This window comes from Trichechus manatus, unplaced genomic scaffold, assembly GCF_000243295.1.
Source record: "Trichechus manatus latirostris isolate Lorelei unplaced genomic scaffold, TriManLat1.0 scaffold00010, whole genome shotgun sequence".
Taxonomy (NCBI): Eukaryota; Metazoa; Chordata; class Mammalia; order Sirenia; family Trichechidae; genus Trichechus; species Trichechus manatus.
Genome location: NW_004443946.1, coordinates 11,656,129 through 11,680,565, shown reverse-complemented (window position 1 = coordinate 11,680,565; position 24,437 = coordinate 11,656,129). Strand labels below are relative to the sequence as shown.

At 39.3% G+C, this 24,437-nt stretch overlaps 1 protein-coding gene across 2 annotated transcripts in view; it reads left to right on the top strand.

Annotated features, from left to right (window-relative positions):
- The window catches only part of RTN1 (reticulon 1), a 275,242-nt gene that overhangs the window by 222,192 nt on the left and 28,613 nt on the right, over positions 1-24,437 (top strand). The window contains exon 1 of one of the 2 annotated variants that reach the window (XM_004370914.1): positions 17,620-17,984. The exons of the other annotated variant lie outside the window; for it this stretch is intronic. Within the exon in view, the coding sequence (XP_004370971.1) occupies positions 17,924-17,984 (61 nt within the window). The 5' untranslated portion in view covers positions 17,620-17,923. Of the gene's footprint in view, positions 1-17,619; positions 17,985-24,437 lie in introns of those variants that run through there. 2 annotated transcript variants of the gene reach the window in all.

Here is a 24,437-nt window from a genome sequence, read left to right as displayed (position 1 = left end):
ACATATAATCTTCATTCATGTTATCTGACACTTGCAAAAGGAGAAATGAGGAGAACTTTTTTCACAAAATCTTGATGGTTTGTCCTTAACTAAAGGAGGTTAAAAATAGGAAGACTACTCCAAACATTCAGTCAAATTATGTAAAGAAGGATGTTCAGAGAGGGAAGACTTTTGACTCTTGATGGTCTTCCTTTTCTTTCCACTAGTTTGACTCTTTGACATGTGTCTTTGCAAGCAAACATCTCTTAAGAAATTTAAACAACTCTCTCGCTTCTCCATGTACACTCATGTCTCAGTCATCTGGTGCTGCTTTAACAGAGATACCACGAGTGGATGGATTTAGCAAAGAGAAGTTTATTCTCTAACAGTCCAGTAGGCTACAAGTCCAAAATCAGGGCATCAGCCCCAGGAGAAGGCTTTCTCTCTCTGTCGGCTCTGGAGAAAAGTCCAAGTCATCAGTCTTCCTTTGATCTGAGAGCTTCTCTGCACAGGAACCTCAGGTCCAAAGGACGTGCTCTGCTCCCAGCACTGCTTTCTTGGTGGTATGAGGTTCCCATGTGTCTCTGCTCGCTTCTCTCTTTTATGTCTCAAAAGAGATTGCATTAAGACACTGATCTTGTCAACCTCATCAGTATAACCTCATCACAGTGATAGAGTTTACAACACATAAGGAAATCACATCAGATAACACAATCATACAATACTAGGAATCATGACCTAGCCAAGTTGCTACACACATTTTTTGGGGGACATAATTCAATCCATGACAACTCGCATGCATACCCAAACACAGAGCCAGTATAGACTTCTGTAGAATTTCCCACTTAGAAAGTGAGAAGATGCAGTGATGTATGTTCATTATGATATCAGTGAAGGTACTGCTATTAGCTAGGTGTGGTGGCTGAGATTTCAAAAGTCTTCAAAGGAGTATTGTGGAAGTATAACTTGCCAAATTCACCTATGTTTTCATGGGAACTGCTTAAGAAGACTTGGTTATTAACCACATTGATGTTACAGGAGCATTCTAAGAAAACCATTTCTTAATTATAGTAAATATCTGAAATGGCTAAAAATATACCTGCAAAAATATACCAGACATTATTTATCCCTTTTTTGAGTATAATAAATTAGTAGAGGGAACTCTTACTCAACCAATAACAACACATATTTTTCATCTTTAAGCAAATGAACAGTCTGTTTTATAAAGATCCTGAAATACAGTTGAAGGAGACTGGTCAAAACTTGCCAGAGTTCTTACCACTTTAAGTTTAATATCAGGTGTGAATTTTGCTGAATTACCTTTAGGTCAGTGTCTCTAAGCTTCACGACATTTTAAAAACATGTTCAGTTAGACTTAGATTAGATTAAAGTAAAAAGAATAATATATTTGGAGCATAGTTCTATATTTTATACTACAAGAGTAAGTCTATGCTAAGAACCTAAAACTGAATCGAGAAGGGTCCCTAACACTATAGTTGAGATCACCAGACCTGTATGGTCTAAGGAGCCATGGTGGCACAGTGATTAAGCACTCAGGTGCCAACCAAAAGTTCGGTGGTTCGAACCCACCAGCCGCTTCGTGGGAGAAAGATGTGGCAGTTGGCTTCTCCAAAAATTTACAACCTTGGAAGCCCTATGTGGCAGTTCTACTCTATAGGGTTGCTATGAGTTGGAATCAACTTGACTCGATGGCAATAGGTTTGTTTTTTTGGTATGTAGGTCTAGACTCATGTGTCTAGATCTCCATATTAACTAACTTTGAAAGCATTCCTCCAGGGTCACTAGACTACAACAGTCAGTATAAAGCATCTTTTTAGACTCACTTGACATGAGTTTTAAGCCTGGGACTTGCCATAACCACCTATTATTGAAGAAAGAATTCCTTCTGATCCCTGAAACTTTTAGACTCACTGTAGTACACAGACACTATTCTTTACACGCACACACAAAATTAAATGATTGTTAGCGAAAGTTGGAGAAATACTCATATATTAGGAAGCATATTGATTCAATCTTTGTGTTTTCATTCCTTTTGAGTGCCTATGGTTGTGTGCTACAGAATTTTAGAGTGGGTTTGTTCTAGAGCATTTTCCCCACAATAATCTACTATTCTAGTCCTTTGTTTACTTTACTTTTTTCCTAACACAAAAGTCTTCTTCTGAAATTCCGTACTTTAAATAGTGAGATTCTGGTTTTATAGGCTCAGGTTACTCCTTGCTGAGACAAAATTTCAGTGCTGCTTCAGCAACTTCCTGTGTTTTCCTATTAGTATTTTTTTAAATTTTCTAGATAGGTTAGGGATGGTTTGCAAAATTGCAACTGTTTGCAAAAATGAACTGCTGTGTTGTAAATGTTTAAAGAGATCATTATTTTTAATCCAGTTTCTGGTCTTTGTTCCTTAGTGCATGTTCAGCAAAGAAAGTTTTCTGTGTGTGTTGTGCGAGTTTGTACAAAGGAGGCAATATTGCAAAATCATCAGTATCTCTCTTTGATCCTGATTTACTGAGAACGTTTCTTTTACATCGATGTACAAGGCAAAATTTTGCATTAGTAGTCCGCTCATTTAGTTATTCTATTTGCTGTAGCATTCTGTCAAAGTGGTTAACTATGACCTTGGATGAAAATTTCTAACTCTTTCAGGATGAGAGGAATGAGTGGAAATGGAGGTATAAGGTGCCTGTTACTGTTCACTGGAACAAGAAATCTGTATAAAGAAGGGAGCAAGAAAAAGCACAACAGTGCTAACCCTGCCACTGAACCTCAGTCAGTAACTTTCGGCTACAAGTGACTGAAAATCCCACCAATATCAGTTTGAACCATAAGGATATTCACTGTTTACTTAATAAGAAGTTTAGAGATAGGAGATTCCAGAGATGTAGATAACTCAACATATTCACAGTTTCAGGACAGTAGACTCTTCATACTTCTCTTGTCCTTCTCATGGTCACAAGATGGCTGCAACAATTCCAACATCATGTCCTTATAGCAAGCTGTGGGTAGCCAGGATGACATAAGAGTTCTCTCTGCTTTTCATCAGGAAAATAACTTTCCCAGAAACCTTCCAGCAGAGTTTTCTTATATCTCATAAACTAGAAACTGCTACATTGCAACCCTTACTATAAGGCATTTTGGAAAAGCAACTGTATTTTTTTATAGATTCTATAGTGTGAGGAGGACACAAGAGAAGGGGATTTGAAATGACTGTGGCATCTGCCGCAATGGACCAAACACATTTTAGGGTATCCATCACATGCAGACTTCTCTGCCACCACCTCATTTTCCTGCTTGCTACAGGTTTTCCCTCTCAGGACTTGTCAGTTTCTTTAGAGCAAATTTGGTGGTCATTTATTTTCCTGGAAATAACAGAATATTCCTTTACAAAAACAGAATAAAACAAAAATGTATTTTGTTAGCTCATTTATCCCAGCCCTCTGTCTTCCCTATGTGCAAGATTACCAGTGGATGTCCCAGCAATGATTTAAACTCAGCATGCCAACACTAACTCACAAGACCAGTCTGCATTAATTAACAGAAACAAAGAGAATAAATTGGAATATTACTGGAGATGATGGTAGTGTGTGGAAGGATCTTGTAGAAGACTTTCATTTTCAGTGACCAGTTTTAATTTAAAAAGAAATTAATGGCACTTCAGGTCTGGACAAGATGGCATATGATTGTATCTTTCTGATCCTCTCTGATAAGAACAACTATAAACCCTGGAAATAACACAAGCGGAAACCAAAGGGGAATTCTGAAATGCAGTAAGGAGAAGGCAAACTAATTTGGTACCCCAGGATTGGAGGAATAGCAAGAGGCAGGGTGTCTTATGTCCCTCCATCCATCAGAAGGGCACCAGACCCAGTGTTGTAAAACCCCAGATCTAGCAACAAAAGGAAACCCAGGTAGGTTCACTTCTCCCCCAGAATGAAGGCGAGTCTCTCTGACAACATTAGGTGTGCTTGGCAGAACTTGCAAGGGAGGTCAGTTGAGAACCCCAGCAACAATAAGCATCCAGGGGAAGTGCTGTCCTTCTCTTCTGAGCCTGAGATGCCTCTTTTCTGCCAAGAGATACCAAAATGGGTGGGTGAAAACAGCAAGAGGGACCCAGCTACAGCAAATGGCCCAGTCTGGGAAACTTCTTTGCCCCATTGGTGTTGACATTTTCTTATCCCAGAGATGCCAGGGAAGCCAGGAGTACCAGTAGGGGTATTCCACTCTAACCCTCCCCCACTGATAGTCAGACAGGCCTTGGGAAACTCCTTCTGCTGGTGCTTAGGCAGTACCAGGAGGGGCTAGTAGAAGCCCCAGCAGCACCACGTGAATAATGCAGACTAAAATAACCCCACAAAGATTCTGAAAATTAAACTGATGTTGGAACTGCAGCTTACAAATGTAGGCCAAGACCCACCATGCTAAACCTAAATAGGGTGACTCCCTGTTATAAAAAATGATTTAAATAAGACACAGAGTCTCCTAACATAATAGACAAAATGTCAAGTATACAAGAAAAAAAAATCATCCATCATACCAGGAACCATGAAAATCACAAATTCAATGAGAAAAGACAAGCAACTGATGCCAACACCAAGATGAATCAGATGTTGGAATTATTTAACAGGGATTTCAAATCAGCCATCATAAAAATGTTTTAACAACAATTGTACATTTCCTTGAAACAGCTGAAAATATAGGAAAATCTCAGAAAAGAAATAAAAGTTATATGTGAAAAAGAACCAAACAAATAGTAGAACTGAAAAATACAGTGATAGAAATAAACACTTACTGGAAAGCTCACTAGTGAGGTGGTGATGAAAGAGGATAGACTCAAGAAACTTGAGGACAGAACAATAGAATTTACCCAGTCTGAACGAGAGGAAAAAGGTAGACTGAAATATATATGTATTAACAGGGCCTGAGGGACTTGTTGTTATAATGAAATGTGCAAAGATCTGGAGTTAGAAACCAAAGGGAAGAACACACTCAGCATTTCTCAAGCTGAAAGAACTGAAGAAAATATTCAAACTTTGAGTTGCAATATTGAAGGATTCTATGAGCAAAATATTGAACAGTGTAGGAATCATCAAAAGAAGATGGAAGGAGTACACAGAGTCACTGTACCAAAAAGAACTGATCAACATTCAAACATTTCAGGAGGTAGCATACGATCAAGAAATGATGGTACTGAAGGAAGAAGTCCAAGCTGCGCTGAAGGCTTTGGTGAAAAACAAGGCTGCAGGAATTTACGGAATACCAGTTGAGATGTTTCAACAAACTGATGCAGTGCTGACAAAGTGCTCACTCATCTATGCCAAGAAATTTGGAGGAGAGATTCCTGGCTATCCAACTGGAAGAGTGCCATATTTATGCCCATTTCAAAGAAAGATGATCCACCAGAATGCAGAAATTATTGAACAATATCATTAATATCACACACAAGTAAAATTTTGATGAAGATAATTCAAAAACAGTTGCAACAGTATATTGACAGGGAACTGCCAGAAATTCAACCTGGATTCAGAAGAGGATGTGGCATGAGGGATATCATTGCTGATGTCGTATGGATGTTGGCTGAAAGCAGAGAATACTAGAAAGATGTTTACCTATGTTTTATTGACTATGCAAAGGCATTCAACTGTGTGGATCATAACAAGTTATGGATAATTTTGCAGAGAATTGGAATTCCAGAACACTTAATTGTGCTCATGAGGAACCTGTACATAGACAAAGAGGCAGTCGTTGGAACGGAACAAAGGTATACTACATGGTTTAAAATCAGGAAAGGTGTGCTTCAGGGTTGTATCCTTTCACCATACTTATTCGATCTGTATGCTGAGCAAATCTGAGAAAATGGACTGTATGAAGAAGAACGGGGCATCAGGATTGGAGGAAGACTCGTTAACAACCTGCGATATGCAGATGACACAGCCTTGGTTGCTGAAAGTAAAGAGGACTTGAAGCACTTACTGATGAAGATCAAAGACTACAGCCTTCAGTATAGATTACACTTCAACATAAAGAAAACACAAATCCTCACAACTGAACCAATAAGCAACATCATGACAAAAGGAGAAAATATTGAAGTTGTCAAGGAATTCATTTTACTTGGATTCACAATCAATACCCCTGGAAGCAGCAATCAGGAAGTCAAACAGCGTATTATTGCATTGGGCAAATCTGCAAAAGACCTCTTTAAAGTGTTAAAAAGCAAAGATGTCACTTTGAGGACTAAGGTGCACCAGACCCAAGCCATGGTATTTTCAGTTGCTTCATATGCATGTGAAAGCTGAACAATGAATAAGGAGGACTGAAGAATTGATGCTTTTGAATTGTGATGTTGGTGAAGAATATTGAATATATCATGGACTGCCAGAATAATGAATAATGCTTTGGACATGTTATCAGGAGGGACCAGTCTCTGGAGAGGGACATCATGTTTGGTAAAGTAGAGGGTCAGCAAAAAAGAGCAAGACTATCTATGAGGTGGACTGACACAATGGCTGCAACAATGGGCTCAAACATAGCAACGATTGTGAGGATGGTGCAGGACCAGGCAGTGTTTCGTTCTGTTGTATGTAGGGTCGCTGTGAGTCAGAACCAACTCGACAGAGCCTAACAACAATCCTTTCTTTAGGTATATTCATTTCTTTTCTGAATTTTCAAGTTGAATATTTAGCTCATTAATTTTCAATTTGTTCTTCTTTTCTAAGATATGCATTTAAAGATACAATTTCTGAGTAAATACTGCTTTAGCTTTATCCCACAAGATTTATATGTAGTGTTTTTAATTTCCTTCATTTTAAAATATTTTAAATTTTCAATACAATTTTTTCTTTGACTAATCAGTTATTTAAAATTGTGTTTTTAAATCTGTAAATTTATAGCTCTCAATTCCAGGTAGAATAGAGTTGATAGTAGTAGGCCATCATTCCTGCTGCAACAACTAGAAAAAATGGATAGAGTATTAGGCATCAGACAGAGTGCAGTAATGAGGATGAGAAAACTAAAATTCTAGAGAGAATATACTAGATGAACAGATATTGATGATTATTTTCTTCTATAAAAGCATTTGCCAAACTTAGACATTGGCTGAATATAAGACTTGACCAAGGTTGAGGAACCCTACTTGTAGAAAGAAAACTAAAGAAGCTTTTGACACTTGTATGGCTTGGCATGATGGATTGGAATCTTGAGGACCTCCAAATACATGAATGTTTTTCCACAGGATATTTAATGAGTACTGGGTGGTGCAAACAGTTAAGTGCTTGGCTACCAACCAAAAGGTTGGTGGTTCAAATCCACCCAGAGATGCCTCAGAAGAAAGGCCTGGTGATTTACCTCTGAAAGATCACAGCCATTGCAAACCCTATCTGCAGTTCTACTCTGAAACACATAGAGTCATCATGAGTTAGAATCTACTTAACAGCAACTGATTTGGGGTTTTGGGGGGGAAGGAGGGAGATAGCACAGGAGACTGGGGGACTGTTTGTTATAGGCCCACTGGAGGGAGGGCCTAAAACAATTACATGACGTGTTTCATTCACAAGACAATGTAAACCAGAGGTGGTTTGAGTCTCATTAAAATTTCAACCTATCCATGACTCAGCTCCGTTCCTGATTGGAATGATGTTATCAACTCCTCACCTAGAAGTTTAACAGAGGAAAGGTGAACCCTCTGTGGTAAAATAGTATAAACTTCAGTCTTCATGATGTTTTTTTACACATAATATCCATCGTACTATAAAAAAAATTACTAGACACGTGAAGAGGCAAGAACATATGACCAATTAAAAAACAAAAACAAACCAAACCCATTGCCATTGAGTCAATTCCAACTCATAGCGACCCTGTAGGGGTAGAACTGCCCCACAGTGTTTCCAAGGAGCAGCTGGTAGATTCGAACTGCTGACCTTTTGGTTTGCAGCCCATCTCTTAACCATTGCATCACCAGGGCAAAAAACGAAGCAATGGAAGCATACCCACAGATGACACAGATATTGGAGTTAGCAAAGACTTTAAAATAACTATTACAAATATATGAAAGAAAATGCATAAAAGATGAATTTCAAAGAGAAATGGAACCTATTTAAAAAAACAAAGAATCAAGTGAATATCCTAGAACTGAAAAGCATACTTTTTTTGAATTATGACTTCATTAGCTGCATGTAATAGGACTTTGGACACAGAAGTCAGTATTAGTGAACTCAGAGAGAGGTCAATAAGAAATTTCCAAACTATTTCATAAAGAGAATAAAAACACAGAAAGAACATAACAGAAAATAAACTTGTGAAACATTTTCAAAAGGCCTAACATATGACTAATTAGATTCATAGAAGGAGAAACCCATTGCCATTGAGTCGATTCCGACTCACAGCAACCCTGTAGGACAGAATAGAACTGTCCCATAGGGTTTCCAAGTCTGTAATCTTTACAGAAGCAGCCTGCCACATCTTTCTTCTGTGTAGAAAATGGGGCAGACAGAATGTTTGAAGAAATAATGACTGAGATTTTCCCCCCAAAGTTTAAAAAAGGTATCAACACACAGATTCAAGAAGCTCAACAGATCCCAAAGGAAACTTAAGGTTATCAGAATCAAACTTCAGAAAACCAAGGTTAAAGAACATATCTTAAAAACAGCCAAAGAAATAAGACACATTACCGTAAAAGAAACAAGAAGACTGTTAACTTTTCAGTAGAAACTATGAAGATCAGAAGACATAGAATAAAATTTTTAAATTGCTGAAAGAAAAAAACTGACAAATTAGAGCTCTTTGCCCAGTGAAATTATCATTCAAAAATGAAAGTGAAATAAAGACGTTGTAAGACAAACAAAAGCTGAGAGAATCCATCACCATTAGACCTGCACTAAGAGAAATACTAAAGAAAATTCTTTGGGCTGACTTTCCCCTTTGACTTCTATTTGTTTTATTGAGTTTATTAATTACCTTTTATTCACTTTATTTATTTGGAAGGTATATGTTCTAGTTCTTTTCTTTCAGTGGTGACCCTTAAGTGTTTAACACACAAACCTGACTTTTCAAAATCTGAAGCTAATATCTCTACCATCCTCCTGAACAATGAATGCAAGGACCTTAGAATGATGTAACTCTTTTCACTGTCTCCGACTTTACGTTCTATTTTTGTCTACTGTTTTAGTTTCACCTTTCTTTTATAACCCTAAAAATAAGTCATTATTATTACTATTATATTAACCAAAAACATTCCTCTACATTTTTACCAAATTTTTATGCTCAGCATTTTTTTATTCAACTCAGTCCTTCCTTCTCGGTTCAGTTTTTGACTTTCTGAGTACCATCTTTAGTAGTATTTTCTGCAAGGGTCAGCAATTAGTAAATTCATTTCTTATGTGTTTGAAAATGTCTTGATTAGTCTTGCTGGGGATAGAATTCTAGATGACAGTTATTTTCCCTCATCATTTTGAGGACATAATTCCCTTGTCTTTTGGCACCTGTTAATGAAAGATAGCTGTTGGTCATACAGTTTCTCTGAAGCAGTGTCTTTTAGTTATATCTGCTTTTAAGATTTTCCCCTTGTCCTTGATACTTTGCAGTTTCCCTATGACGTGGATCAGGGTATTGATTTCTTTTTATTTATTATCCTAGGAGCTCACTGACTGTCATAAATCCAGAAGTTATGTATTTTTATCAATTATGGAAAATTTTCAGCCAAATTTGGACTAATTATTCAACTTCTCATGTTAACTCTACTCCTTGAAATCCTTCAGTGTCTCCCTCATTTACTGACAGTATTACTATTCACATCTGTCATGATCCAGCCCCTGCACACATCGGTAATTAAATTTCCCACTCTGTATCTGTCTTCCAGGAATGCCCCTTCACTCAGCCTGGTGATAATACTCTCTGTTCAGAACTCAGCTCACTTGTCACCTACTCTCTGAAGCCATTCTTGAAACCTCATCTTCACCTAATCACTCTCCTTTGTGTATCCACTCTTTCCTGCTCATACCTCTATTAGCTGTTTGTACTTATCTATATATGCATCTCTTCCCTCACTAAAATCAGTTTCCCAGTGGGCAGGACCCTTGTCCTTCATCTTTGTATTTACAGAGGCATGTGCTTAGCATAGGCTCAATAAATATTTCTAGACTGAATGAATGAATAAATCTAGAAAATGAGGGAAAATGCTATCTACCTCATAGAGATCTTGTGACAACTGAATGAATACAGTATGAGAAAGCACTTGGTAAAAAACAAGTGCTAATTTGTAATTTGAATTTCCACAATTCATGAATTATTTTGGTATAATGAGTTATGCATCAAATTGGTTATATCTTTAAATTTGCTTGTTCAGTATGGCATAGAGTTCTTGGTGTTCTTTGATCATAATGAAGTGTATTTTTAGTTCTGTGACTTTTCTTTCAAGTGCTATACTTTTTACCAGTGGCTATCTAGTCATTTCCAACTCATGGCAACCCCATGTGTGTCAGATTAGAACTCTGCTTCATAGGGTTCTCAATGGCTATGATCTTTTGGAAGCAGACCACCAGGCCTTTCTTCTGAGGTACGTCTGAGTGGATTTGAACTCTAACCTTTTAGTTAGAAGCTGAGTGCATTAACATTAACCATTTGCACAACCCAGGGACTTAGAGTATTAAAATAAAAATCAGGTAGTTCTACACAAGTACCTGATATAGTTTACCAGCTATAACATTCTGGCATGAAAACTCAGTACATCCAGGAATGCTCTTCTCTCAAATATCTTAATAGCTTTCTCCTCTTCGTTTAGGTGTCTGCTCCAATTTTACTTTTTTAGGCCTTAGCCTCCTACTCTATATAATAGCAAACTTCCACCCATTCCCATTCTCCTTCTTCCTTTTACCTGCTTTATTTTTCCCCATACACTTGTCTACACATGAAATGTTATATTTACCTTTTTTATTATTATCTGTCACACACACACACTAGCATATTGTTGTGGATTGAATTGTGTCTCCCCAAAATATGTTGTAAATCCTAACCCTTATACCTGTAGTTTATAATCCCTTTTGGGAATGAGTTTTTGTTGTTGTTGTTATGGTTATATTAAGAGGCCATATCAGTGTAGGGTATGTTTTAAGCTAATCACTTTTGAGATATAAAAAGAGCAGATTAGGCATAGAGAAGCAAGCAGAGATGGGGGAAGATAGATGCTACACCACACCAAGATCACCAGGGAACCAAAGAACAAGGACCTTCCCCTGGAGCCGACAGAGTGAAAGCCTTCCCCTAGAGCTGGTGCCCTGAATTAGAACTTCTAGCCTCCTAAACTGTGAGAAAATAAATTTGTTTGTTAAAGACACCTGCTTTTGGTATTTATGTTATAGCAGCACTAGATAACTAAGACATATAAACTTCTTGAAGAGAGGAACTTTGTTTTATGTCTAGAACAGCGTCCAGCATACAGTAAGTGCTTAATAAATATTTGTTGATTAAGTGTGTCAGTATAGGCTCCACTGATTCTCTCATAAGTAAAATCCTGGTGCTACAGGAGACAGACGTGATACAGCCACTCTGGAAATCTTGATCTGGGATGAGATTATAAAACTTTACCTTGCTTTTCATTAGAACAGACTGCCCGATGCATTATTTCATCCTGAAAACTAAAGAAATCACTTCCTCTCCTGGCAGGCACCTAAACCAAGTTCTAAGCTGGCTGCACACAAAGCCCTTCTGTTTTCTCTTGGCTTAAAAACCGTGGCAGTTCCTGCCACTTTTAGGAAGCTTTACTTTGCTTTCTGTTTTCTTTCACTGATTAAGGACAATTTAGCATATCTTTTCTACCCATTTTATCATTTTGATCTTGACAAGAACTTTCAGTTAATACTGTATAGGCACTTGCACAAAGAAAGCACTTGTTTACGATGTTTATGGGGGATAAATTGATACTATTTCACAGAAACAAACATCTAAAGCTATAACTCCTTTGTGTATTATGAGAAAGAGGTCCAGAGATGATAAATGATTTGCTGAACACCACATAACTAACTTTTGTAACATAGGTGGGTCTTACACCCACATCCCCAGATTCTCAGTCAGTTGTTCTTCATATTCTTCTGCTTAATTTTCTTTTAATAAGTTCATTTTTGTTCCTCTAACCACCTATGCATGAATCTACAGCCCCCAGTTCCTATTTCATTAACATGAGTTTGTGTTTGTGGCATCAGATGTCTTATCTCCTCAGCCTTCAACTACCAAATACTATAAATAATATTGGTTTTTCAGGTGCCATCAAACTTCTCTCTGCAGACATAGCATGACTGAAGAATGTGATCTTTTAACTAAGTTGACTTTCTAAGGTTTATTTTGTGATCAGTGAAAACACTTGGTCCAAGAAGTCTAACACAATCTACCGTCCACTCGAGGGAGAACTTGCTTCTGCCTGCTCTGCCTTGTTAGGGATGTGGTGCTCTCAGCTTGCTACTCACACTGGCTCTGGTAATGTGGACATTGAATATTCACTACTGAAGGTACTTGCTGTCACCTTCCAGACTTTGAGCTGATGACCTGGGCTATCATTGGACTGGCAGTGCCTCCTAGTGGCCAAGGCTCCAGAAGTTTCCAAGTGAAAGGTGGCCAGGACAGCAAGAGCCCACCTGACAACCCCTGTACTCTCCTTCCTTCTGAGTCTTGTCCAGCTGTTTGCCATTAGTCCAGCCCCACATCATGCAGTGAGAACTTGGTGCTGATGAGATCATCATCTTGTACCAGTCTTTTCAGCATTTTGCTGACTAAATTCCAAAACATGACCATGACAATGAAAAAAAATTTTTTTGTAAGGAATACAAATACAGAAAAGTCACTAATGTCTCTAGAGTAGGTCAGTTTGAAAAAGTGCTTTGTAATAATGTGGTCACTATTTTTCCCATTAGCCCTGTGGGAGCTCTTGACACTCTCCTCTTGTAGGAGTCTTCAGTCATCCAGAGGTACCAAATCATCGTTCTGCAGTCATACTAATAAGCTTCCTCAAGAATGAGTTTACAAGATAGGGAAATAAAAGGCATCCAAATTGGTAAGGAAAAAAGTAAAACTATCCCTATTTTCAGATGACATGATCTTATACATAGAAAATCCTAGAGACTCCACAAGAAAGCTACTGGAACTAATAGAAGCATTTAGCAAAATGTTGGGGTACAAGATTTACAAACAAAAATCAGTCAGATTCCTCTACACCAACCAAGAGAACTCTAAAAAGGGAATCAGGAAAACAATACCACTTATAACATCCCCCAAAAGATAAAATACTTGGGAATAAGCCTAACTAGGGACGTAAAAGACTTATACAAAGAAAACTACAAAACAGTACTGCAAGAAACCAAAAGAGACCGGCATAAATGGAAAAACATACCATGCTCATGGATAGGAAGACTTAACATTGTGAAAATTAACAATTCTACCCAAAGCTATCTACAGATATAATGCAATCCCGATCCAAATTCCAACATTCTTTAACAATATGTAAAAATTAATCACCAACTTTACATGGAAAGGAAAGAGGCTCCAAACAAGTAAAGCATTACTAAAGATGAAGAACAAAGTGGGAGGCCTCACATTCCCTGATCTCAGAATCTACTATACAGCCATGGTAGTCAAAACAGCCTAATACTGGTACAATAGACACATAGACTAATGGAACAGAATTGAGAACCCAGAAATAAATCCATCTGCTTATAGACAGTTAATCTTCGACAAAAGGTCGAAATCCATTAAATGGGGAAAAGACAGTCTCTTTAACAAATGGTGCTCATAAAACTGGATATTCATTTGCAGAAAAATGAAACTGGATCCATACCTCACACAATACACAAAAACTAACTCAAGATGGATTGAAGACCTAAATGTAAAACCTAAAACCATGAAGATCATAGAAGACAAATAGGGGCAAACATAGCCCAAATTTATAGCATAAATAGACTCTCAAACATAACTAAAAAAGCACAAACAGCAGATGATACACTAGATGATTGAGACCTCCTGAAAATCAAATACTTCTGCTCATCAAAAGACTTTTCCAAAAGAGTAAAAATAGAACCTACATACTGGGAAAAAAATTTTGTCTATGACATGTCTGACAAGGGTCTAATTGCTAAAATTTATAGAAAACTCCAACAACTTGACAACAAAAAGACAAACAACCCAATTAAAAGATGGGCAAAAGAGATGAAGAAGCACTTCACCAAAGAAGACATTGAGGCAGCCAACAAATACATGAAGAGATATTTGCGATTATTACCCATTAAACTGGAAAACCCAATGCCGTCGAGTCGCTTCCGACTCACAGCAACCCTATAGGGCAGGGTAGAACTGCCAAGAGATGCAAAGCAAAATTACAATGGGATACCATCTCACACCGGTAATAATGGCAATGATAAAAAAAAAAAAAACAGAAAACAAATGCTGGAGAGGCTGTAGGGAGACTGGAACTTTCATATACTGCTGATGGGTATGTAAAATTGTGCAACCACTATGGAAAATGATATAGCACTTCCTCAAAAAACTAGAAATAGAAATACCAGCAATCCCACTCCTAGGTATATATCCTAGAGAAATGAGAGCTGTGACATGAATAGACATATGAACATCCAGGTTCATTGCAGCCTTATTTACAATAGCAAAAAGATGGAAACAGCCTAAGTGCCCATCAACAGATGAATGGATAAACAAACTGTTTACAAACACACAATGGAATACTGTGCATTGTTAAAGAATAACAACAAATCCACGAAACATCTCACAACACGCATGAAACAGGAGGACATTATGCTGAGTGAAATAAGTCAATCACAAAAGGACAAATATTGTATGAGACCGCTATTATAAAAAGTCAAGAAAAGGTTTTCACACAGACAGAAAGATTCTTTGATGGTTAGCAGGGATGTGGGGGGAGGGGGAACCACTAACTAGATAGTAGATACATACTAACTTTGGTGAAAGTAGAGATAATACACAATATGGGGGAAGTCAGCACAGCATAATCAAGGTAAAGGAAGACACCGAAAGGTATGCAAGAGTATAAGGCAACAACAGGAAATACTGATACATATACAATCCTGCAACAACAGTAATAACAAACAATAATGTACGAGTGGATACATAGGTAGGTATGTAGGCTAAGCTAAATGGGTGGGAAGGCATATGGAAGTACACCCAGCTACATGCTGCAAATATCCCCATGTATGCAACAGGACTGAGATACTGGGTTTGAGGGCTAGGGACCACAGTCTTGGGGGACATCTAGGTCAGTTGGCATATCACAGTCTGTAAAGACAATGTTATACTTCCTACCTTGGTGGGTAGTGACTGGGGTCTTGAAAGCTTGCGAGCAGCCATCTAAGATACAACAATTGTTCTCTTCCCATCCGGAGCAAAGGAGAGTGAAGAAAACCAGACTCAAGGAAACGGGCCAAAGGACTAATGAACGACATGAATCACATGAATCACGGCCTCCACTAGCCTGGAACCAAAAGAACTAGATGGTGACTGGATACCACTACCAACCGCTCTGACCAGGACCACAATAGTAGGTTATGGACAGAGTGGTAGAGGAAGGTAGAACAAAATTCAAACTCATAAATAAGATCAGACTTATTGGTCTGATAGAGACTGGTGGAACCCGTGAGACTATGGCCCTTAGACACCCTTCAAACTTGGAACTGAAATCACTCCCAGATATTACATTATAGCCATACCAAAAAACCAAACCCGTTGCCATCAAGTCAGTTCTGACTCATAGCGACCCTATAGGACAGAGTAGAACTGCCCCATAGTGTTTCCAAGGAGGGCCTAGTGGATTCGAATTGCCAACCTTTTGGTTAGCAGCCATAGCTCTTAACCACTATGCCACCAGGGTTTCCATACAATAGACAGGCCTGTAAAATGAACAGTAACACCAGTGAGGAATATACACCTCATAACAAACAACTATATGAGAGCTACAGGGCAGCATTTGCCCAAAAGCAAAGTTCAGAAGGAAGGCAGGGGCAGGAAAGCTGGGTCAATGGACACAAGGAACCCAGGGAGGAAGTGGGGAGAGTGCTGACACATTCAGAGGTTAGCAAGCATAGTCACGAAACAAGCTGTGTATAAATTGTTGATTGGGAAACTAATTTGCTCTGTAAAGTTTCACCTAAACCACAATAAAATGTTCAAAAAATCAATTGTACTGCTCTCACACATTGCTGTAAGGACTGAGGGAGCTGCATGGGGTGGACCTTTGGGGCGGGATGGGGGAGGGAAGAATAAGTTCAAATGTGTTGCAAAGATATGCAGAGAGGCTCAGCTGGTTTCTCTAGAGGCTTTTACCCTGTAAAGAATATGCATAATCCTAAAGATCATACTTTAAAAGTATATATGCCTTATAAAATAAAAACTCATATCTATCAGCATAACCTTGAGATTGCTGTCCTTAGGCCCTTGCTGGTGTAAGATGTACAAATATAGATTTGGGGTTGGGAAAGAACACCTCTGGGAACTGTGGAGGAATCAGGAATCATGGAGAAGGTGCCAATTTTCCATGAGAGAAAGAAATGCTGTGTAATGGATAAGGCCATACCACAACAAAATGAAGTGGGAAGTCTTTCTTTGGTGCCTAGTAATTCTTCCTTCTATTTGCCAGTATTATCCCCAAGGCATCCTCTGTCCTCATGCTGTCTCTTGTCTCCTCAGGGGACCTCCCCGCCACCAGACTTTCTTTTCCAGACAATGCCCCCATTCTAGTCCTTTCTCTTTGCTATTTCTACCTTTTCCTCTTCAAGAGATACATACCCCTGGTCCATTCTCTCAAGGCCTTGCTGTATAATCTGATAAAGTGTTAATGCTAAAACTTGAATAGCAAGTTACCACCCCGTTGTTCTTTTCCTTTGGTTGGCATTTGCAGTTTAACTGGGAACTCCTTAAACCTTTGACTAACTGGGCTTGGAAACCAGTGTTACCTCCCACATTACGCACACTGTCCACCTCCCAACCCTGAATCACAAAGATGATGTGTTTGAGACAGAATGTCCTCTGCTTTGCTGAGTTTGGTTTCATGTCCCCACAGCTGACCACCTTGGAGTATCTCTGCAGTGACCAACGACTCAGTGGGCCAGAGTCAAAGGACCTTGATCAGGGGTCTACAAGCACCACCACATTTTGATATGTATTTGTTCATTGAACTGGCCAAGAGAGCCGGAGAAGAGGGGCAAATACACAAACCCTCCGGGCCTGAGTAATAGGATTCCTCTCCAGTGATTGTTCCTTGCCAACAAAGGTTTTGGAAATCTGTGGAATATTCCAGACGTGGGTGGGTGGGTGTATCTAGCAATTCTTTGATTCAGGCAATTAAAAGTCAGGGTGCCCAGAATTTTAAGGATTGAGGAAGGGAGAGATGAAAGAGCTGTGCGGACAACCCGGGGTGGGGAGGGCGGGGAGCATTACGCTGAAAGCCTGACATTTGTAGTGCCATTGACTATGTGTTGTCCAACAGGTTTCTAAGAAATTTCTAGAATATGTCCTCTCCCAGGCAGGAACAGCCCAAGGCACCTGATCGCATCCCCACCCTTGTCTCTTGTTTCCCTCCCTTCTCCCAAACCCCCCACACCTACTCCGTATTTGTGTCTTCCCGTCAGAACGGGTTTCACCGTCTCCTGGGCAGTGCCCCCAGGGTCACCTAGCCTATCTCCCCTCGAGCCGCACCAGCATCTCTGTGCGCGCAGGCGACTCCGGGGCCGTGCCGCACTGATTCGCTGTAGAGGAGACTGCGGCGCCCGCGACGCGCCCGCCCCTCGCGCGCGCGCCGGCTGGTGCAGGCTCAGTCTGTCTGCAGCCGCGCGGCGACTGTGAGCCCAGCCGCTGCAGCCGGGGCAGGAACGCCTGAGTGCAAGCTCAGCGCCCCCGAGGAAGGCAACCTCGAGCTCCCAAAGTCCGCAAGATGCAGGCCACTGCCGATTCCACTAAGATGGACTGTGTGTGGAGCAACTGGAAGAGTCAGGGTATTCTCTTTATTTCAGTACTGCATGCCTGCGGCGCACGGGAAACCGGGATCCGGACTCGTCCATTGTGCATCATTTCACCTGTGGGACCTTTGCATGCTTTATACCCAAGAGCTTTCCGTTGGGGGCAGTAAACCTGTTACTGCAAAATCAAAATTGATGGTGTTTGATTTCTTTTTTTATTTCTTTTTTTACGGTCACCCCCACCTCTTTGTTTTCTTTTTGTACTGCTAGTATTTTAAATAATGCATCATTTGCCTCCCTCCGGGAGCTCTTTTGGGATCCGTTGATCATTAGTACTTGTTAAATCTCTTCTCATCCCTAGACTTAAAATGCTCGCTTATTGTGCCATGAATCCTCGCGCATTTATTTCTGGCAAAAGGTTGAAATATCCTGGTAGAACCATTAACTGAGAGGACTCTAGTGCATCCTTTTAAGAGGGACACACCCATTTCAGGGTTGTTATTTGTGGTCACACAAAGGAGACTGGAAATTCAGACTGGCTCTCGAAATCCTGAAAATATGATGGCGTAGTCACATATTAGGATGGATCACTTTGAAATATTTCAGGGTTTCTGTCTGTCATTGAGGTAACCTGTAACTACTATTTATTAATAATGGGTATTTATGGAACAAATGGAGGGAAATAAACAGTGGGGGTTACCCTCTGGTATAACATTTATTTTGCAACAGTCCATATTAGCACTGGGTGTGGCCGCCCTCCAGCCTTGCACAGATTGCTTTTCAGCCATTTTTATTCAGCCCCATACTTCACACATCCATCTCTCCTTTGTTACATTAAGATTCTCTCCTTCACCTCCGTCAGTTAGAGATGAAGAGGAGAAAGAGATTTGCAAGAATGAATTATGTATGGTAAACTTGGGTGTTTGTAAGATGAAGTGTCTTTTAATATTTAACGAATTTGGTTCTGAAGAAGTCGTGTTTGACTAAATCTGCAGGGTTTTGCAACATCCCTCAAGGGAACCACAATTACTCTGGAGCAGCGGCTGATTCTTTTTAAAAACCTAGGCCTCTTCCTCTTGTAATTATTTATCACAGAAGGAATAGGGTACCTTTTCATCTTTAATGCCCCTGAGAGCATTGGTTAGGGGGAGGGATTAAGCAAAGAAAAAGTAAATATAAACCTCAGAATTAAGAGCGCCTTTGCTTTTCCTCTTGTTTGTTGGTTTGGGTGACAATGACACAAAATGCCGTCATCTAGTTGAAATTATGTGGGGTCTATTGGAAATACAATTGTTCAGAATAAATTGATGGACCTGATAAATTTAAAAGCCAGGAAATAAATATATGGCAATTGAGGGGCATAATTTTCAAAACTGACAACTACATGGAATAACAATGTTTAATACAAAAGGCAGCTGTGAAAATTCTTTGTAGCATTTCATTCTTGTTATGTGTTTAGACCCATTCAGTGTGTTTGATACGCATACTTGACAAACAACTATGGCTTAGTAGTTCATTGGACATGAAGACTGGTTTTTAAACTGTGATTGCAGGTTGCCTCTATTCTTACCAAAGGAGATATAAAAAGGTGGCTTTTTTTTTTCTGTTTTATTTGTATAAGATATTGGACACTTTCATCATTCAAACAATCCTGTGTGCCTCACTTGACCTTCTCACTGGGAGCAAAAAAAAAAAAAAAAACCAAAAAACTCCAGGACATTTATAATCAGAAAATAACACAAAATGACATAATTTGTCCAGTGAAGGCAATCATATCTGTTGCCAATATACAGCTACTTTGTGAAGATTAATTCAAGATCGTTAAGGGTCTTTGACACTCTGACCTTTGGTAGTCTTCAGTACCATTGATTTACCTTTGTCAGACAGAATAAAGCTGTTACCTTGAAAATGAACTGGGTGGGCGGGTTCATATGCACAAAAAAAATGATAAGTGAATTATTCCCCTTTTTCACCCCAGGGGAAGAACTTTTCATCTAAACTAAATCTACAGCAAGATTTTTTTTGTTTGTTTAGCATTTTTAATGTGTCTTCTACACTTTAGTTCTCATACCATCAAAAACAGTTGTTCTTCACCCTGGCTGCACACTAGAATCACCTGGGAGTTTTAAAAAACACAAAGGATGCCTGGTCCCCACTCTTAGAGATTCTGATTAAATTGGGCCCAGCATCAGTATTTTTTAAAAGCTCCTCAGGTGAGTTTAATTCATAACCAGGGTTGAAGCCACTGATACGTAATAATTCTTAATGAGTTCAATCCATAGACTATCAGAGCAAAGGTCCAATATACAAACGATGAAATGGGTGTGATTTAGGAGCAGCTGTGAATGCAGTTAAAAAAAAAAATCAAGGTAACATCCTTGAAACTGTGCTCTGGAAGTGCAACAAGATGTTTTTCTTGGAAAAGCGAATAAAGACTGTGAGTTTTAGGTTTCCTCCATATTCTGTGGAAAAATTGCAGCAGATTGAATACTTCATGAAGACTCTACTGGAGCTAATTACAATGTGTTGTGAAAACTGTGGTGCACGTGCAAAAGGAACCTTATATTTATTTTGTTAACATAAAATTATTTATGATTTATCATAATTTATTATTTCAGCTATAAACAAGAATGTTTAAAGAAAGCAGGGCTTCGAACCGGTTCAGTCATGGCTGAGGAAGTGAAACTAGAAGAGATCCAAATTTTTTAAATTTGGGTAATCCAGAACTGTAACCAGAATGGGAAAAATTAGAGGACAAAGCCCTGGAATGGGAGGCTCAGAAGAGGCATAGTGAGCCCTTTCAGGAGCCTGATGGATGAGGTTTCATTATTGCTAGGACAGAAGAGAGCGACACATATTCAAAGCAGCACGCGGTCAGCTGTCTTTGAGCTGGGGACGGGTTTCCAACTCTGCACAGAATCTGATTGGCAAGAGATTTGGTTGCTATGCAACATGTATGCTACCCTTGTTTTCTAAGAGGGAGATTAAGTTTCTAGCAAGGCTTTGACTCTTAATTTTTCCCATTCTGGTTATGGTTCTGGTTCACCCAAATTTAAAAAATTTGGATCTGTTCTGGTGTCATTTCCTCGGCCCTGATCGAACCGGGAAGAGCTGGTTCGAAGCCTTGAAAGAAAGGGAGTCTAAAGTCCACTTATACTACATTACACAGCTTCTGCTTCCAATTTAAGAAGAAGAAGAAAAAAAAAAGATAATTAACCAAAGCTCTTTTCTACTCAGTTACAATCAAATGAAAATAAAACAATAACCTGATTGTTGTTGTTAGGTGCCATTGAGTCAGTTCCGACTCATAGCCACCCCATGTACAACAGAATGAAACACTGCCTGGTCCTACACCATCCTTACGATTGTTGTTATGCTTGATCCCATTGTTGCAGCCACTGTGTCAGTCCATCTCGTTGAGGGTCTTTCTCTTTTTCACTGGTCTACTTTACCAGAGGAAACCGTGGTGGTGTAGTGGTTAAGAGTTCGGCTGTTAACCAAAAGGTCGGCAGTTCGAATCCACCAGGTGCTCCTTGGAAACCCTACAGGTCAGTTCTACTCTATCCTATAGGGTCACTATGAGTCGGAGGGTCTACTTTACCAAGCATGATGTCCTTCTCTGGGGATTGATCCCTCCTGGTAACATGTCCAAAGTGCATGAGACGAAGTCTGTCCTTCTCCGGGGATTGATCCCTCCTGGTAACATGTCCAAAGTGCATGAGACGAAGTCTCACCATCCTAGCTTCTAAGGAGCATTCTGGCTGTATCTCTTCCAAGACAGATTTGCTTGTTCTTCTGGCACCCCGTGGTATATTCAACATTCTTCGCCAACACCATAATTCAAAGGCGTCAATTCTTCTTTGGTTTTCCTTATTCATTTTCCAGTTTTTGCATGAATATGAGGCAGTTGAAAATACCATGGCTTGGGTCAGGCGTACCTTAATCCTCAAAATGACATCTTTGCTTTTCAACACTTTAAAGAGATCTTTTGCAGCAGATTTGCCCAATGCAAATAATTCTTTAAGTGAGCGTATAATAACCTAATAAAACACCTATATAGATAGTAATCATACACTTAACAACAATACTAATATTTTTTGAGCACTTGTGTGCTTTACTTGCATAATTGCATTTTGTCTTCACAAATCCTATAAGGTTTAAGTTTTATTATTATTTCCGCTTTACAGGTGATGAACTGAGGCTTTCTCCAGAGCAAACAGCTAGTAAGTTGCAGAGGCTGGATTTGAGCCTGAACTATCTCATCCCAGAATCCCTCACTTTTCGCTGTTCTACCATCTGCCTCTGAGGTGGATAGCTTTTTCCTCAATGGCTTTTCTAAAAATATGAACGAGCTAGATAATAGCGATTGTGTGGGCTTAATAACCACACACGTTTATATACTTTTTTGTTTTGCCAAACATCCTCTCATTTGAGCTTTTCAATTTACTGTTGGACATTATGAGGCTCAAAGAGGCCAGGTGACTTGCCCAAAGTTTTATGGTAAGTGGCAAATTGAGTAGTAAAATGTGCCATTCTTGCCTTAAAGTCTAGAACTCTTCCATCTGAACACTCAACACTCACTATTTTGAGTTACAAAATGTGAACTCTCATTTACCTCTTCCAAGAGACATTTCACATAGGTTACCCTTTACAGAATCGGAAAAGCAAAATTTAGCAACAAGGAAGTTATCTTAATAAATATATGCCATTTTTCTTGTCATCTCATAATCATCTTCAATTCATCCTCCTAAATTCTCTGTAAATATTATCTACGTACCAGTTGCTTTCCTAAGCTCTTGTTACATGTATTGTCTTACTTATGCCTCCATGAGATTATTACTTTCATTTTAAAGATGAGGAAACTGACAGTTTTAAGACCGAAGGTCAGTAGTTTGTCTTAAGATGTATCTGGATCCTGAACGCAGGCAGTCTGATCCCAAAGCTTATATATGTATACTATATATATATATATATATATATATATATGTGAAAATATACACAGTCATATGCCAATTCAAGAATTTCTACATGTACGTGTCAGTGACATTGATTACATTCTTCAGGTTTTGCATACATCCCTTGCCATCCTTCTCCTAATTGTTTCACCACCACTGACTTAAACTTACTGCCCTCTACACTTCCATCTGACCTTTCAAGTTGCTATTATCTACTTGATCTCACATAGATAATTCTTTAAATGAGCACAATGCTTAAGGCAGACATTCTGTACTAATTAAGCTAAACTACTGTTTGGTTCAAAGAAGACTTCAAGGGATAGTTTTGGTTTAAGGTTTAAAGTTTAAAGATAATCTAAGAGTAATAATTTCAGGGGTTCATCCAGCCTCAATGACTTCAGAAAGTCTGGATTCCACTGAGAATTTAAAATTCTGTACCACATACTTCCCCCTTTTGATCAGGATTCTTCTGTAGAATCTTTGATCAAAATGACCAGTAATGCTAGCCATGCATCATCCAGTTCTTCTGTTCTCATGGCAAAGTTGCTCATGGAGGTAACCACACACACAATCTGCCAAAGCCTATACTTTTAACTACTCTACCCTACTACCCAAATCAAAATGGTACTGTGATGAGGCCAACTTGTCAGACAGAGATTGGACTGGACTGTGGGACATAAAATGATACTCGTGATGAGTGTGCTTCTTAGCTCAAGTAAATACATGAGACTAAATGGGCAGCTTCTGTCTGGAGGTGAGATGAGAAGGCAGAGAGGGTTAGGAACTGGTTGAATGGAACAGGAAATCGAGTGGAAAGGAGGAGTGTGCTGTCACAGTATAGGGAGAGCAATTAGGGTCACATAACAATGTATGTATAAATTTTTGTGTGAGACACTAACTTGAATTGTAAACTTTCACTTAAAAACTACAACAATAAAAAAAAAAAAAAGGTACTGTGAGAGGGAAACAAAGTTTGTCCAGAACCATCCATCCACGTCATCCAGTTTGTGCTCTAAAACTAATTTTTTCCAGATTTTACTGTTACTCAACAAATTCATGTGGTAGGACCCTTGGTAATATAGTGGGTTGATATCGATCATGTGCTTGGGACTAAGGGTCAGCTCTCACTTTTCTCTGTGTTAGAGCTTCCACGTTGTGTTAGCCATCTAGTGTTGCTACAACAGAAATACCACAAGTGGATGGCTTTAACAAAGAGAAATTTATTTTCTTACAGTAAAGTAGGCTAAAAGTCTAAATTCAGGGTGTCAACTCCAGGGGAAGGCTTTCTCTCTCTCTTGGCCTTCTCATCAGTGTTCCCCTAGACTAGGAGCTTCTCAGCGCAGGGACCCCAGTCCAAAGGACACGCTCTGCTACTGGCACTGCTTTCTTGATGGTATGAAGTCCCCAACTCTCTGCTTACTTCCCTTTCCTTTTATCTCTTGAGAGATAAAAGGTGGTGCAGGCCACGCCCCAGGGAAACTCCCTTTACATTGGATCAGGGATGTGACCTGGGTAAGGGTGGTGTTACAATCCC